The sequence below is a fragment of the Petaurus breviceps genome, unplaced genomic scaffold (assembly GCF_028583685.1).
Source record: "Petaurus breviceps papuanus isolate PSGF00001 unplaced genomic scaffold, PetGlider_PUasm1.0 98, whole genome shotgun sequence".
In the NCBI taxonomy this organism is placed as follows: domain Eukaryota; kingdom Metazoa; phylum Chordata; class Mammalia; order Diprotodontia; family Petauridae; genus Petaurus; species Petaurus breviceps.
The window spans coordinates 6,546,107-6,562,153 of record NW_027187460.1 but is presented as its reverse complement, the minus strand read 5'-3'; the positions used below and the strand labels follow the sequence as shown (position 1 = coordinate 6,562,153).

The 16,047-nt window shown below is 36.5% G+C and overlaps 1 protein-coding gene across 3 annotated transcripts in view; it reads right to left on the bottom strand.

Annotated features, from left to right (window-relative positions):
• Positions 1-16,047, bottom strand: part of TRAPPC9 (trafficking protein particle complex subunit 9) — a 1,063,197-nt gene that overhangs the window by 798,062 nt on the left and 249,088 nt on the right. For all 3 annotated transcript variants that reach the window (XM_069081231.1, XM_069081230.1, XM_069081232.1), the window contains one exon: positions 7,363-7,495. In XM_069081231.1, coding sequence (XP_068937332.1) covers positions 7,363-7,495 — 133 coding nt within the window. The remainder of the gene's footprint in view (positions 1-7,362; positions 7,496-16,047) is intronic.

Genomic DNA, 16,047 nt, shown 5'->3' with positions numbered 1-16,047 from the left:
GAATTTTTTAAAATGTGAAATCCAAAGGCCTTCACAGTGTTGCACTGTAGCATTTGCTCCTGAGAATTTTCATTAGATAGGAAGATTTCCTCATAGGGTCCTGGATTATAGTTGTTAAATGTGTCTCTAAGACACATGACACAGTGATTATGTTGACTTATCTTGTTCCAGCATCTTTATCTCTCTTCTTCTTTCCTGACCAGCATAGGATAATGGGCACTTGGAGCATTCTGTTCCCTTGCTGGATCCTGAAAGTATAAACTAGGTAGTGCAGTAACAGATTTTTGTGAAATGTGGAGATGTGGCTTGAAAATGACCTGCATTGTGAACATTTTATGGACAAACTAGGTTGTCAGTTGATGGAGAGAAATGGGGGTTATTTGATTTTTTTTTCTGAGTGCCAAACTAGATTCATAACTACTCTTAGTTTAACTAACTGAAATAAGTTAGATTGTCTGCATCTGGAATTAGTGTAGCTCAGCCAGAAGTTCGTATGTTGGAAAAATTCTTCAATCCCCTACCAAAAATGTGTATAAAATAATAATAATACCTCATATGTACAAAGCATGTTACAAAGTACCTTTCTCATAACATCTCTATAAAGTAGTAGTACCTGTATTATTGTTGTAAGGTAACCCAAATCATATGCCACCTGATTTGGAGCCCACCATTAAGCCCCTTTATATTTGTCTTTGTCTCTATCCTAAACCCTGTAACCACTTGTAACAGCTTAAAGGTGTAGTCCTGGGTAAAAGTGAATCACCCAATGCATAGTCCCCTGCTCCCTTATCTTTTCCCTAAGTTAGAACTTCCCTAAATAAGTAAACCTTGTAGCAGCATTTTGTATAAGTATTATGATGCAAGCCTGTATAGAGATCTTGGGGCAAGTCTATCTCATGCAAGAGACCACCCTTTTCTGGGATGCTGACCCAGCAAGGTCCCCCATACCCTTCACCCAGAACATGACCCTGGCCTGTTCCATGACCCCAGCCTGTTCTGGGAAATTCCACTCCCCCTATGCCCTCCACCCAGTTCTAGGAAGGACCCCAGCTGTGCCCCTGTACCCTTGCACCATGTTTCCCAAATTATCCCTAAGCTATAGATCCAACCAATAGCTGTTCTTAGCTTCTATATGTCATTGCTTATGATAGCTCCCCTCCCCAATTGTGGTTTTTGTGGGTTTTGCCTTTATAAGTATTGCCTGTATCCCAATTCAGGGCTGCCTGATTTTAGTGTATACTCCAGGCAGTCGCACACTTGATCAATAAATCCACATCTAAACTTATTTAAAACCCAGATCTCAGTCTTGCTCTTATTGTCTTCATTATCACTTTCAGACCCATTTATTATACACTTCTCTCCCTTGTACATTCTATATTATAGCTGTTCTGTCCTACTTATTCTACAACCATGACATTATATATTCCACTTACAGAGCTTTTTGCAGGTTGTACTCCATGCCTGGTATGCCCTCTGTCTTCACCTCTGACAGAGAATTTATAGCTTCTGTCAAAGTACAGGTTGGTGGTCATCTCATACTGCAGGTCTTTTCTTATCCTTGAAATTAACAGCGTCTCTCTCCACCCCCAACTACTTTGTTTCATTCTGCAAATACTTATTTGTGTATATTTTATTTTCTGCTGGTAGAACATAAACTCCTTAGATGAAGTGATGCTTCATTTTTATCTCTATATTGCTAGCACCCATTCTAAGCCTGGCACATGGTAGGTGTTCAATAAATGTTTATTTAATTGAACTGAATCAGTTTAACTGATGAGAGGGACCCAAGATTCAGAGTTACAGTCACTTGCTCAGGGTCACACAGCTAGTAGGTAGGAGAGCAAGGACTGAAATTCAGGACTGGTTTCTAAGCTCTCACCTAGTGTTCTTTTCACCATAGCATGCTGTCTCTTTGAAGACCCACAGTACTAGGTGTGAGATGGTCAGTTCTTAATGATACAGGGAGAGCTCTAAGAGGTGTTTTCTTTATAACAGTCCTAGGCCCAAGAAGTGAGTATAAAAGCACTATGATGAGTCACTTGATATTGACACTTCAAGAGATTTTGTTACAGGTTCTACATGTAAACCCAACCTTTAGTATCATTGTGTGTTATACAGATGAGGTGGATAATTGGCATTTTGTATTCTTATTGTGGATATATCTGGAGCTCATACCATCCACAGAACTGAAACAGACTCGCCTTCATTTGTACAGATTTCACTAACAATCATAGGAATCAGGAAAAGGTTATTATAGGAAAAGAGGCAAGCTAGAGATTTTAAGAGGCAAAGGGTAAAGGGAATTAATTATAAGTCAGACCTAATTCACACCAGTTCAGTGTTCATGCCCAGGACTGGAATGTAATAAGACACTCATTGAATATAAAATACGATAAAAATAGCTTTGCCTATAATAAGAGGTTCAAAGGATATAATTACTAAAATATAAACACTGTTCCACTGTTTTCTCTTCATCAAGGCAACAAGACTGAGTCAAAAAGACATCCTGCAAGTCAATGGGAACTCTGTCAAAACTCATGAACACTAACTCCTGATAAAATGGGTTTTTTATATCCCTAGGACTCTATAACAACCAAATAGTAGAATGGGTTCCTTGTCTCCTTAAACAGAAGCCATCCCAGCGCATGTAAAATAAATGTTATTTGTATGACAGAACTCAATAGGTATTAGGAACAGCACGTACAAAGTTAAAGAGATAAGACACAGAATGGCAGATATAAGTAGGCCAGTTTGACTTGAACCTGGAATGCATTAAGAGGAGTAATTTGCAGTAAGTCTGCAAAGGTAAAATGAAATCAGATTATGAATCTCAAAAAAGAGTAGTTTCCATTTTTATCCTAAAATAGGAAGCTACTTTTTAAGCAGCTGAGTGACATGTTTAAATACTTGATATGAGTATCAATTTAGTAACTGCATGAAGGATGGATTGAGAAGAAGAATTAAGGCAGAGATATCAATTAAGTGGCTAGTTCAACAGTACAGATGAGAGGGGATGAAAGAATAATCTGAGTCAGTGACCATGTAACAGTAGAGAGAAGAAAATGGATGTAAGCAAACCTATGGAGGTAAAATCACCAAAGCTTAGCCATTGATTGAATCCAATGTGAGAGAGATAGGAGAAGTCAATGAGTAACTGTGATGAATTTAGAATGACTGCATGATTGCAAACTTGAGAGACTAAAAGAATGATGAAACCAAGGAGTTCTGAAGACAGGCAGGTTGTGGAGAAAGATGAGTTTTGTTCTGGACATGTTAAGTTTGATATACTTATAAGATATTCAGTTTGAAACCTCCAATGAGCCTACATCACTGCATAACATATCAATTTTTTCAATGGACTTAATAGTTTTTGCTGCATTTTTTTCTTCTCTTCCTTTAGAAAAAAATTCCTTGTTATAAAGGAGGGTGCTCTGGGAGAAGAAAGGGAGGGATAAAGGGGAAAATCCAGGTGATGTAAAAACAAAAAAGATCAATAAAAATATTTTTTTTTTAAAAAGAAACCTCCAATAAATAATTCATGATGCAAGACTGGCACTCAAATCTGTATAGAGATCACAATTGAATCCATGAGAACATGTTTTAAAGCATGTCTAAGAATAATCATGAGGATCCTATGGCCTAAAAAAAAAATCTATGCAGAATCTGGCTCAAGAGTGATGGGAAGTGGGGCGGCTAGGTGGCGCAGTGAGTTAAGAGCGCCGGCCTCGGAGTAGGGAGAACCCCGGGATCAGTTCTGGCCTCTTAAATCCAGATACTTAAAACACACACACACACACACACACACACACACACACACACACACAAACTGGCCGTGTAACCTTGGGCAAGTTACTTAACCCCAATTGCTTTAAAAAAAAAAAAAGAGTGATGGGAAGTTCTCAAGAATGAAATTTTAATAACACAAACACAAACATTTCCAAAGATGAAGTAAAGTAGAAGCTATCTAAAGAGATCAGACTGAATCTATAGCCATCATCAACCAAATGATACTTTTAAGAAACATGTAAAAGATAAGAGCAAATACAGATAACTGAAGGAGAATACAAATGAGTGATGAAATCTTATCAAATAGTGAATGTCAGGAAGGCTAAAGCTCAAAATGAATTAAAGTGGGCACATGAAAAATAGCTGTTTGATTTTTGATGGGCATGAGAAGAGGATTAGAAGATACAAATGCTGCTATGGGTGGATACAATAATGATGAATGTCATTTGGAAAATAGCAAGAACTCAAACTATTAATTTTACTTCTCTTTCCTATGTTAAGGAAATTTATCTTCTAGAATGGGATGGATAAAACAAAAATTATTGAGACAGTTGAAATGTGCAATAATTAAGGAGATAATAAAAGAGCAGCTATGTGCCCTTAAAGAGCCCAGGTCACCAGGTCAAGATGAAATACCTAAGGAAATGAAAAAGATTGGTGAAAATGATACAGATATATCATCAATCTTTGAAAAATAATGGTAAACATTAGCCTAGAAATAGAGAAATGTCCTCATTTTCAAAAAAAGGGAAGACAACAGGGTCTTCATTCAAACTATAGATCTGTAAGCTTGACTTCAATTCCTGGAATTCATCAAAACTCAACCATATAGGTGCAGCATAGGGAAAGTCAGATCATGAAAAGGATCTAGGGGTGAGATTTTAATGGAGTGCAATATCAATAGGAGTCAACAATAAGATATGACACTTCAAAAAAAAGACAACCTAACATAAAATTAAGGTATATTTAAAAAAAAATAGTGTCCAGAACAAGGGAGGTAGGGGGAGCTAGGTGGCACAGTAAATAGAGCACTGGCCGTGGAGTCAGGAGGACCTGAGTTCAAATCTGGCCTCGGACACTTGACACACTTACTAACTGTGGTACCTTGGGCAAGTCACTTAACCCCAATTGCCTTGCCTTCCCCCACCAAAGGAAAAAAAAAATAGAATAGGGGAGGTGATAGTCCAAACTCAACTCTTTCCTAGTGAAACCATATCCTAGAAATCTGTGTTCAGTGTGGGGCACCATATTTTCAGGAAGACACAACCATGGGAACCTAGGAGAAAAAAGATCAATATGTTGAGGGACTTGAAAGCAAGTCATCATTTGAAGGAAATGGGAATGTTTCATGTGGAGAAAAGAAGACTTAGAGGTGACATGAGTGTCATCTTCAAATTCAAGACAATTATGGGAAAGAGCATAATTAGAAACAATGGATGGAAGCTGGAAAAAAGGTAAATTTCAGCATGATACAAGGAAAAGTTTCATAACAACCCTAAAATTAAATGGTTTACTCAAGGACAAAACAATTACTTCTCAAAAGAGGGCAATGAGTAGATAGTAGATCACCACTGGTCAGTGATGCTGTAGAGGAAATCCTTATTCAGTTATCATTTTATTAGACAATCTCTGAAGTCCCTTACAAGTCTGACATTCTGTGAGTTTGTTTTAAAAACTAGGGAAAGAGAAAGCAGAAAAAAGATTGGGGGAAAGTTATGAAGGTGAGAAATAAAGATTGAAAAGATTGTAGTCAACAAGTATTTATTGAGTTCCCACCATGTGCCAATTACTGTGCTGAGCAAGGAGGGAGGAAGGGATGGAGAAGGAAGGAAGGTAGGAAGGAAGGTAGGAAGGAAGGAAGGAAGGAAGGAAGGAAGGATTTATTACGTATCTACTATGAGGTAGGTACTGTGTTAAGAATTTTAGAAATATTGTCCATTTTATACTCACAAAAACCCTGAGTGGTAGATGCTATTTTTATCTCCATTTTACAGATAAGAAAACTGAGGCAGACAGAGGTTGAGTTGCCCAGAGCCACGTATCTATTAGGGCTAGACATGAACCTAGGTCTTCCTGACTCCAAGATTAGCATTCTATCTAATAGATAGAATAGCTGCTCCTAGGACATCTAATGAGGGAGAAGACATGCAAACAATTATATACAAACAAAATACATGCATTTTGTTGACTTGGGAGTCATCTCTGAGGAAAAGCACTAAGATTAAGGAATATTGGGAAAAGCTTCTTTAAAAAAGTAAGACTTTTGCTGAAACATGAAGACCACCAGGAGGGGAAATAAGGAGGCAGAAAAAGCTCTGGGTATGGGAGACAGCTAGAGTAGAACAAGAGTAAGCAATATGGGGGGAGGTGAATGAGATAGTGCTATGCAATAACATCAATACCTCATGCCAAGTGACATGAAGATCCTGAAGCTGATATAAAGAGTACTAGAAATCAGAGGATCTGGACTCCAGAACTAGATCTATCCCACACTAACCTAGTGAACTTCATCAAATTGTTTAAATTATCTGGTCTTGATTTTCTTACCTATAAGATGTGGGGTCATGCTAAATATTCTCTAAAGTTTCTTCTTGCTTGGATATTCTATGATTTCTGACTCTCTTGTAGGCTCATCCATACAAGACAATAATACTGCTGCTACCTTTGTAACAATTGGAGGTATTTATTTTCACCTATTTCATCACAATTTGTTAGAAATTAATACAAAATACCCAAGGAACAAGGGACACAAATACTCAAGATTACATTCTTTTATATCTTTTCATGATTTTTTTTCCTAAACCTGTGATTTCATGGATTTAAGGAACTTACAGTAAGGAACTCCAATGTCCATTGGCCAGTTGGGCAATTTAGAATCACAAAGAGGCTGTGGGACTTGCCAAAAGTCATAGAGCAAAGAAGTTATCAGATGTAGAACTTGAAACCAAGCCTTGCTGACTCCAGAATTACTCCCCTATTCTCTATGATACCCTGTCTCATCTGGTTATTTACAAGCTTAAAATCAAAAAAGAGAAGGAAATTTTTCTTTATGCATTTCATAAATAAGAATTCCAAATTCTGCTTTACCCCTTTTAAGTGAGGCCTCATTCTTCCCAAAGATTACCATTCTAGAAGCACAGTTCACACTTTGTTATGATCTTTATTGGACACACGTCCATCCTGTACCATTTCTAACAGAATTAACCAAGGTCTTGTCCGACTTAACAATCCTAAAATAATCCTCCACCCTGTCTTTGATTAAGAAAACATGGGGCAGCTACGTGGCACAGTGAATAGAATACCGGCCCCGGAGTCAGGAGGACCTGAGTTCAAATCTGGCCTCAGACACTTAACACAAAAACTAGCCATGTGACCTTGGGCAAGTCACTTAACCCCAAATGCCCTACCTGCCCCCCTCCAAAAAAAAAAAAGAGAGAGAACTATAGATATAATTTAATGAGTAAGATTACACTTGCCCTCTGTGTCATGAGCAAACAAAACATTTAAAGACTAAATTGTTTTAAAGCAAGAATTCTTTTTTTTTTAATGTAAATCTAAGTTCTTTTCTCTGCTTACCTGGGTAATGAAGTGCTTATCTGCAATCTTGGCAAAGCTGGAATGACTTCTACTGTGGAGCCATTGGTCTTTATTCCTGGCAGGCTGTCCAGCAAACAATCACTAAACACTCCAAAAACAGTAGTATGATAACCTGAAAAAATAATTTTTAAAATCTCAATAGATCGTGAAAGGTTTTATTCCTGAATCCTTCTAATCAACAAGAAAAGTCATTGCATGACTGCTTCAGTACTCCACATTACTATTTGCCCATATAAAAAATAAGAATGAAGCTATACTTCCCTCCAAGGCATAATAAGGTTTAACAAATATTGTATATAAGCTTTGGAATGTTTTGAGATACAGGGAAGCTCAATGACCAAGTATTATTCTTACAATGAGACATTTCTAAGTTGAAAGAGTATACTTGCAAACTATAAAAATATATGATTTCATCAATCCAGCTTTACCTTGATAAAGAGTTTACGAATTATTCTGGCAGAAAAAAACTAAGGATATTATGACTAATATTCTGGAGATAACCTCAAACTTTTACATAATAAGATCTTAGATAGCAGACATAACAGACCAAAACTCAGCCAGTATCTCAAAACTTTCCTGCTTGATAGAACCTACAAGAGCTAATGCTCCACGGGCATAGTCTTTCAGGTCGTAAAGTCATATTCCCAACATGGCAAGGTATCAAAATAAGACTCCAGAGAAAGAAGAATATGTGCAAATACTGTAATTCTAAACTGCATAAAATTCAAAGTAATTTTAAAATGAGATTGTTAGCAAACATGCAAAGTTACAATAGAATAACAGAACAGCAGACAGAGTTCAGCTACCTAGTCCAAAATATATCTGACTGAAAATCCCAAGTTAATTAATCAAAAATTAAAGTCAGCTATAAACTTAAAAGAAATAATTATTTATGAATAATTATCAAATTTTTCATAACCAAATATCAACTTTTGGTTAAATGAGAATGACCACTTTTCACATTTTTTAAATTCAACTGCTACCTTAAGATATAAAGGTTACTGTCTAATTTTAAATCAGGCCATTTTAAAGATGCATTAAGTCTCAGCTTCTGCCTCTTTAAAGACCTCAACTTCAAGCACTTCCAATTAGCTGTACTTTCGTTTTCTTCTTGTCAATATGTTGGGGTGTTTTGTTTTGTTTTTTAATTTAACTGAAAAACATTCCTTCTAACCAATTACTTCTCAACCAAACTTTCACTGTTACCCATTCTGGCATATTACACCATTGTGCCTTCAACTACCTTCATCTGTTCTTCTAACCATGTGAGGACTTTGGCAAGTCCTCAAGGAGCCTCAGTTTACTTGTCTGTAAAAAGAGAGCATTGGACTAGCTGCTGTCCAGAGTCTCTTCCAGTTCTAAATGTTCTATGTCCTGCATTCTAATGTTTGGTATTAAAAGGTCCCTTCGGACTATAATATGCTGTATTTAAAGGTCCCTTCCAACTATAACACATGGGATCTGAAGGTCCCTTTTCACTGTAACAATCTACATAAAATCCTCAGACTTTAGAAATGGAAAGGACCACAGAGATCATCTAATTCAAGCCCTTAATTTTAGAAATAAAGGAAATGGGGCTAAAGGAAGTTATGTGATTTGCCTGCAGTCACATAGATAGTGAAAGGACCTATATTTGGAGCCATGATCTATTCATTCTCAATGTGGTATTCTTTTTTATTATACTATGCTGCTTCTTGTTTTTCTATTGTATGTTCTATGGTAATATATATTCCTTCCATCTCTAAAATTGTATTATTGATGAAGTGACCTTTTTTAAACTCATCATAAACTTCATCATTTTCCTTGCCCTTTGTCAAAAAATATTAACTAAAAAACTAAAAATGATTCAATATATTAATTTTCCCTTATTCTAGCTACTGATGAGATGGTACCGCAGACAGATTGCTGAGCCTAGAGCCAAGAAGATTCAAGTTCAAATCCAGACATTTACCTGATGTATGATCCTAGGTAAGTCACTTAACCTCTGTTCAACTCAGTTTCCTCAATTTTAAAATGGGGACAATAATAGCACCTACGTCACAGAGTCATTAAGAGAATCAAATGAGATCGTTATAAAGCACTTAGCACAGTGCCTGGCATATAGTAAGCAATATTTTTTTATTATCAACCGTGCCATAAGTAAATAGTATTTTCACCGTTGTATGAATGTCTGTCAACAAGTATTTACTACATACTTAGCGTATGTCAGGCACTACGCTAAGTACTGGGGATAAAAGGAAAAGCAAAAACACAGTCCGCGTGCTCAAGGAGACTCCATCACAATGGAGGGGACACGCAAATAATGACACGTAAAGGGAAGGCGGTGTCAGGGGGAAAGGTACAAGATCATAACTTGTTTGAGCAGAGTCTTGAAGGAAGCTAGGAGTCTGGGAAGAGGAAATAAAAGCACAGGGGATAATCAAAGCAGGAGACGATAGACCCTAGTGTGCAAGGAAAAGCAAGGACAATAGTCAAATTGTAGAGTGAATGGATGTGAGAGAAATGATTATTAAAAACTCATAATTTGGGGGAGATTCAGAGTTCCCCCTTTTCTCTATTTTTATTTCAAGACTTCAGTCTCTGAAGGCTGAGCTAACTTTCTCAGGCATTTGACCCCACCCAACCTTACAAGTAATCTCTAGTCTAAGGTGAATTCCATTCAATCAAGCTAGAGAGGAGACAGACCCTTAGGTATAAATTGCCCAAGGCTGGGGGTGGTTTGATTAGAGATAATCTCTCAATTCAGGGGAGACATGATGTCACTCCCAGCCCCTCATTGGAGTAAGCTCATTTCTCTTTGTAAAGTCTACCTCTCATTAATTTTTAGCCAATCAGAGTTTACTGCTATCCTTTTGAACACTCCTTCTTCCAAAAGGATATAAAAAGTTGTGCCTGCTGCCATGATTGTCTTTGATCTAAGAGAGAGGCAGTCAAATGACCATCCTTTATTAAGATACTGGCATTAATAACAAAATTATAAAATTACCCAGAAGTTATGTCTCTCAAAACTTTTTAAGTGCCACAGATGGGGAAAAATTTAATATGCCTAGAAAGGGAGAAGGAGCCATGTTGTCAAGGGTTTTAAAAACCAAAGAGAAGTTGATTTTCAAAATCCTTATTAAGCTCTTCCATGACCTGTAACCAGTTCATGTTTTTCTTAGAAGCTTTTGATGCAGGAGTTTTGACTTTGTTTTCTTCTTCTGGTTCCATGTTTTGATCCTTTTTGTCCCTAAATAAGGATTCTATGGTCTGATTGCACTTCCTCTGCTTGCTCATCTTGCCAGCCAATTACTTAACTTTTGAGCTTTTTGCCACAGTAGAACTCTGTTTCCAAAATGGAGAACTGTGTCCCAAATCACTGGAGTTTTCGCAAATGTTGTCAGAGGTCTGAGGAAGGAGCCCACTCTACAGCCACCACAAGCTCTGGCACAACACCTCGGGTTTCTCACCCAAGGACCACCACCCAAGACCATGATCCAGATCCAAGCAGATCAAAGCAAAAGCAATTACTCTCCAAATTGTTGCTTGGCCCCCGTAGGCTCTGCAGGCCAGGAGCTCCAGAGGCAGCCACAAGGCAGCAGTTACAGCCGGCAAGCCTCCTCCACTTCTCATCCCGGGGCAGGGGCTGGACCAGGCTCTTATGTCACCCAGTTCCAACAGAATTCCCCACTGATGTACTTTCTCTTTGGCGTTTATGGGTTGAACCATAAACCATCATCACTGCTGGTGATTTATTCTCCTGAAGTCTGCTCTGGCCAGTCTGTGCCACTGGTCAGAGCCGCCCTGGGACCCGCACAGCTCATGTGGGACTGCTCTCAGCTCCCAGTCTGGTGTGATGGACCCTTCCTATTGGCCTGAGAGGCTGCAGTTGGCAGGAGATTTGTTTCTCTCTGTCACTTTGTGGGTTCTATAGCTCTAAAATTTGTTTAGAGTTGTATTTTACAGGTATTGGAGGTGCTTGGAGCCTGTGTGGTTTCTTAATGGCTATTTCCATTATTTTCTCCCCTTCCTGGAAGCTCTGGAATTTGGCAATAATATGTCTAGGAATTTTCATTTTGAGATCTCTTTCAAGAAGTGATGAATGGATTCTTTCCATTTCTATTTTACTCTCCGATTCTAAGATACATGCATGGTTTTCCTTAAGAAATTCCTGAAACTTGATACCTAAACTCTTTTTTGGTTAATCACTTTAAGGTAGTTCAATAATGCTTAAATAATGTCTCCTCAACCTATTTTCCAGGTCTGTTGTTTTTCTGATGAGAAGTTTCCCATTTCCTTTGTCTTTTCATTTTTCTGACTTTGTTTTATTGTTTCTTGATGTCTCAAAGAACCATTTGCTTCCATTTGACCAATTTTAATTTCTAAGGAATCATTTGTGTCCCTGAGATTTTTTTTTACGTCTTTTCTATTTGGCCAGTTTTGCTTTATGGGAATTCTTTTCTTTCATGTTTTTTGTGACTCTTTTACCAAACTATTAATTCTCTTTTCATAATTTTCTTGCATTGCTCGTGTTTCTTTTCCCAAATTTTCTCTACTGTTCTTTTTTGACATTTAAAATCTTTTTTGTTGTTGTTGCTGTTTTTAAATCTCTCCTAGGAATTCTTGTTGCGTTTGTGTCAATCTGCATTTTTCTTTGAGGCTTTAATTAGAGCTGTTTTCATACTGATGTCTTTTTCAGAGTTTGTATCTTGATTTCACCATAGAACCTTTTTATGGAGAGCTTCTTTTTGTTTGCTCATTTTTCCAACCTATTTTTTTACTTTCAGCTTTGTGTTAGAGTTGAGCTCTGCTCACTTCTGGTGGAGGGGAATCATCACTGTCACAAGCTTCAGGCTTTTTCCAACCTGTTTTCACAAACAGTTTGGGGGGCTTCTAAGTTTTCAGTACTGCTAAGGTGATATGATACAAGGAGACATGTGGTCATTGCCCTCCTGGTCTGTGCTCTGGTCTCTACCCTGGTACCCTCTCCCTTGTGACTGATAGCAAGCACTCCTCTCCACCCTGGAAGTATGACTAGCAACTGGGAAATGGGCAATGGAGTTGCCAAATGGCACTCTGTCCAGTCCTAGAACAGTGGTCCTCTGTAATCTCTTTCTGACCAAGTATTCCTTACCATCCTTGGGTGGCAAGAGCTCCCAGTACTACTAGTGCTGCTACTGTTACCTACTGATGTAGCTACCACTACCAGTCAGCCCCACTCTAGCCCTACTCCTGTACTTCTGACCTAAGTTGTCTGGGCTGGAAAAATGTCTCACCCAACCTTTTGTTGGTCAAGACACTTTAGAATTTGATTTGGTGCATTATGTTTAAATTGTTTTGAGAGGAATGTTAAGAGAGTTCTGCTTGAATGCTCCCTTTACTCTACAGTCTTGGTTCCCTAATCTATCTATAGATCTGAAAGGAAATTTTTTTCCCAGCATCTCTAATTCGCTTATGATGTCACCTTTTATGTCTAAGTCATGTATTTATTTGGAGTTTATCATAATACATAGTATAATCTTCCCAACAGTTCTTCTTTAACTGTAAGTTCATATCCCAGCAACTGAGGTCTTTGTATTTACCAAACACTATGCCACTCTGTTAATTTCTATGTACTATGTATATAATCTGTTCCACTAACTGACCACTTTTTTTGAACCAGCACCAAACTGTATGATTATAACTTTATAGTACAGTTTGATATCTAGTTCTGCTAAGCTTCTTTCATTTCCACTTTTTTTTTCAGCATCTCCCTTAAGATTTTTCACTTTTTGTTCTTCCATATGAATTTCATTATTTCTCTAGTTCTATAAATAATTCTTAGGTAGTTTGATCATTTTAAGCAGTAATGTCACTTTTAATATATTTGTACAACCTGCCCAAAAACAATTAATGCTTTTCAAATTATTTGGGTCTTTACTTCTGTGGTATTTTATACCAGCCTTCTTATAATTTCTAAGTGTTTATTGATAGATAGACTATGAAATATTTTACAGATTCTATAGTTCTGAATGGTATTTCTCTTTCCATCTCTTCCTGCTGGTTTTTGTTGATAATATGCAGCATTGCTGATGACTGATGTGGATTCATTTTATAACCTATAATTTTGCTAAATTTATTGCTTAAGTTAATTTTGATTAATACTTTGGGATTTCTAAGTAAATTGTGTCATTTAGATAGCTTTGTATCATCTTTACCTATGCTTATTCCATTAATTTTCATTTGTCTCATTGCTGCAACTAACATTTCTAGCATGCTGTAAAACTGTAGTGGTGACAATTCTTGCTTAATTCTTAATCTTATGTGAAAGGTGATTAATTTTTCTCTCTTGCATATAATGTATTCTCTTGACTTTATATAGGTATTATTTACTACGTTAAGAAAAAATCCATTTATTCCTATGATTTCTAATGCTTTTAAACAAAAATGTGTGCTGGAATTTTTTTCAAAAGCCTTTTGTCCATTGATATTACCATGTAAGTTTTAATATTTGTTATTAGTAGGGTTTATTAATGTTATGGTCTTCATTATATTGACCTAACTGCATTCACAGTGTATAATTTTATGTACAAAAACTTAGTATCATAAAAGAACAGTCAACCAAGACAAATTCCCACATTGGCTAGATTCAAAAATGTGTTTCTCATTATGCATATTAGTCCTTATCATGAGATGGGCAGTATTCTTCTTCACTAGACCTCTGAAGTCACAATTGACCATTTCAGTGATAGGAATTATTAATTTTTTCAAAATTGTTCATTTTTATGAATATTTTACAAGCATCAATTTAATATTATTACAGTAATAAATTATTCTCCTGGTTCTACTCACTTCATTCTGCATTCTTTCATACAAGTCTTCCTAGGTCTCTCTCTGTTTCTTAAAGCATAATAGTATTCCTTTACAATCTTAGACAATTTCTTCTGCCATTTTTCAATTAATGGGTATTCTCTTCCTTAGTTGTTAGTTCTTTTTCATAACAAAAAGAGCTGCTAAAAATATTTTTGTACACAGAGGGTTTTTTTCCTTTGTCTTTGGGGGATAAGCCTAGTAGTAGAATCACTAGGTCAAAGGGGAAACAGTGAGCAATTTGTGGGGCATAATTCCAAACTGCTTTCTAGAATGACTAGACCAACTCATTGGTCCACCAACAATGCACCAAGGTGTCTGTTTCTCATACCCTCTTCAACATTTGTCATTTTCTCCTATTGTCAGCTTTACCAATGTGATGGATGTAAGGTAGAGCTCCAGAATTCCTTTAATTTGCACTTCTCTAAATATTAGTGATTTGGAATATTTTTCATATGGCTATCTGATATCTTCAGTTTCTTCCTTTGAAAACTGCCAGTTCATATACTTAGAGTCTATCAGTGGAGAAATGGCTCTTATTATTATAAATTTGAATCAAATCCTTAATATACCTCAGAAATACCTTCTCTTCCCCTTTTTCTACAATGCCTCCTCATACTCCATTGACTTTTCAGCTTCCTTTTCTGTATTGTCTTTCCACATTAGAATGTAAATTCCTTGAGGTCAGTGATTATCTTTCTTTCTGCTCATATTTTATTTCCAGTGTTTAGTAGTACAGTGCCTACAACCTAGAAAATGCTGAATAAATGCTTGTTGACTTGGCTTTAAAATGAGACATTTACCAGAGAAATTTGGTGACATTTTTTTTTCCCATGTTACCAGTTCATACAGGAAATAGGAATCTTAGCTATATTAGATTTGCTTATGGAGAAACTTTTAAATTTTATATCATCAGAATTGCCTATTTTATCTTCTGTAATCATCTCTATCCTTTGTTTAGCCATGACCTTGCTCCTCTCCTAAGATCTGGAAGGTAATTTCTTCTTTTTTCTTCTAAATTAAGATGCTGTTCATCACCTGTTTTTGTATACCTAGTAGCTAAGAATAATTTTTATATTTTTAAATAAGTTTGCATACAAGTTTTTGCTACAAATAATTTTGCATTTTAAAATGCAAAAACCATTCTTAGCTCAGTAGTTATAAAGAAACAAGTAGAGGGCAGGATTTGGCCTGTAGGTCATACTTTACTGGTCCTTATTCTAAATTGTTTATAATATGACTTTTTATAGTTAGCCTACATATCCATTTGCAGCTTATCTTGGTATACTGTGTTAGATACTGGTTTAAACCTAATTTCTGCCATACTGAAATACAGTTTTCCAAGGAACTTTTATCGAATATCCTTAACCCAGTAGCTGAGTATTTGGGGTTTGCTGAATTTCTGTATGTTGTGCACCTACTTCTTCCACTGCTCTACCTCTCTATTTCTTAACCAGTACCAAATCATTTGATTGATTACTGCCCTTTAACTATTATAACTATTTTGAAATCTGCTACTTTAGATACTGCTATACTGCCTCTTTCCTACTTTTTTCATTATTTCTCTTGAGAATATTGACCTTTTGTTCCTCCAGATGAATTCTGTTATTCCTTTTTCTACCTCTATGATATAACACTTTAGCAGTTTGCTATGACACTGAATAAGTGTAGTAATTAGAGTATTATTGTCATTTTGTTATACTGATTTGGTCTACCTATAAGCAATTAATGTTTCTCTAATTATTTTGGTCTGTGTTTATTTCTATAAACAGTGTTTTGTAGCTGTATTCTTATATGTTCTTTTGAGTTATCAAGGTAAGTAGATTCCCAAGCATT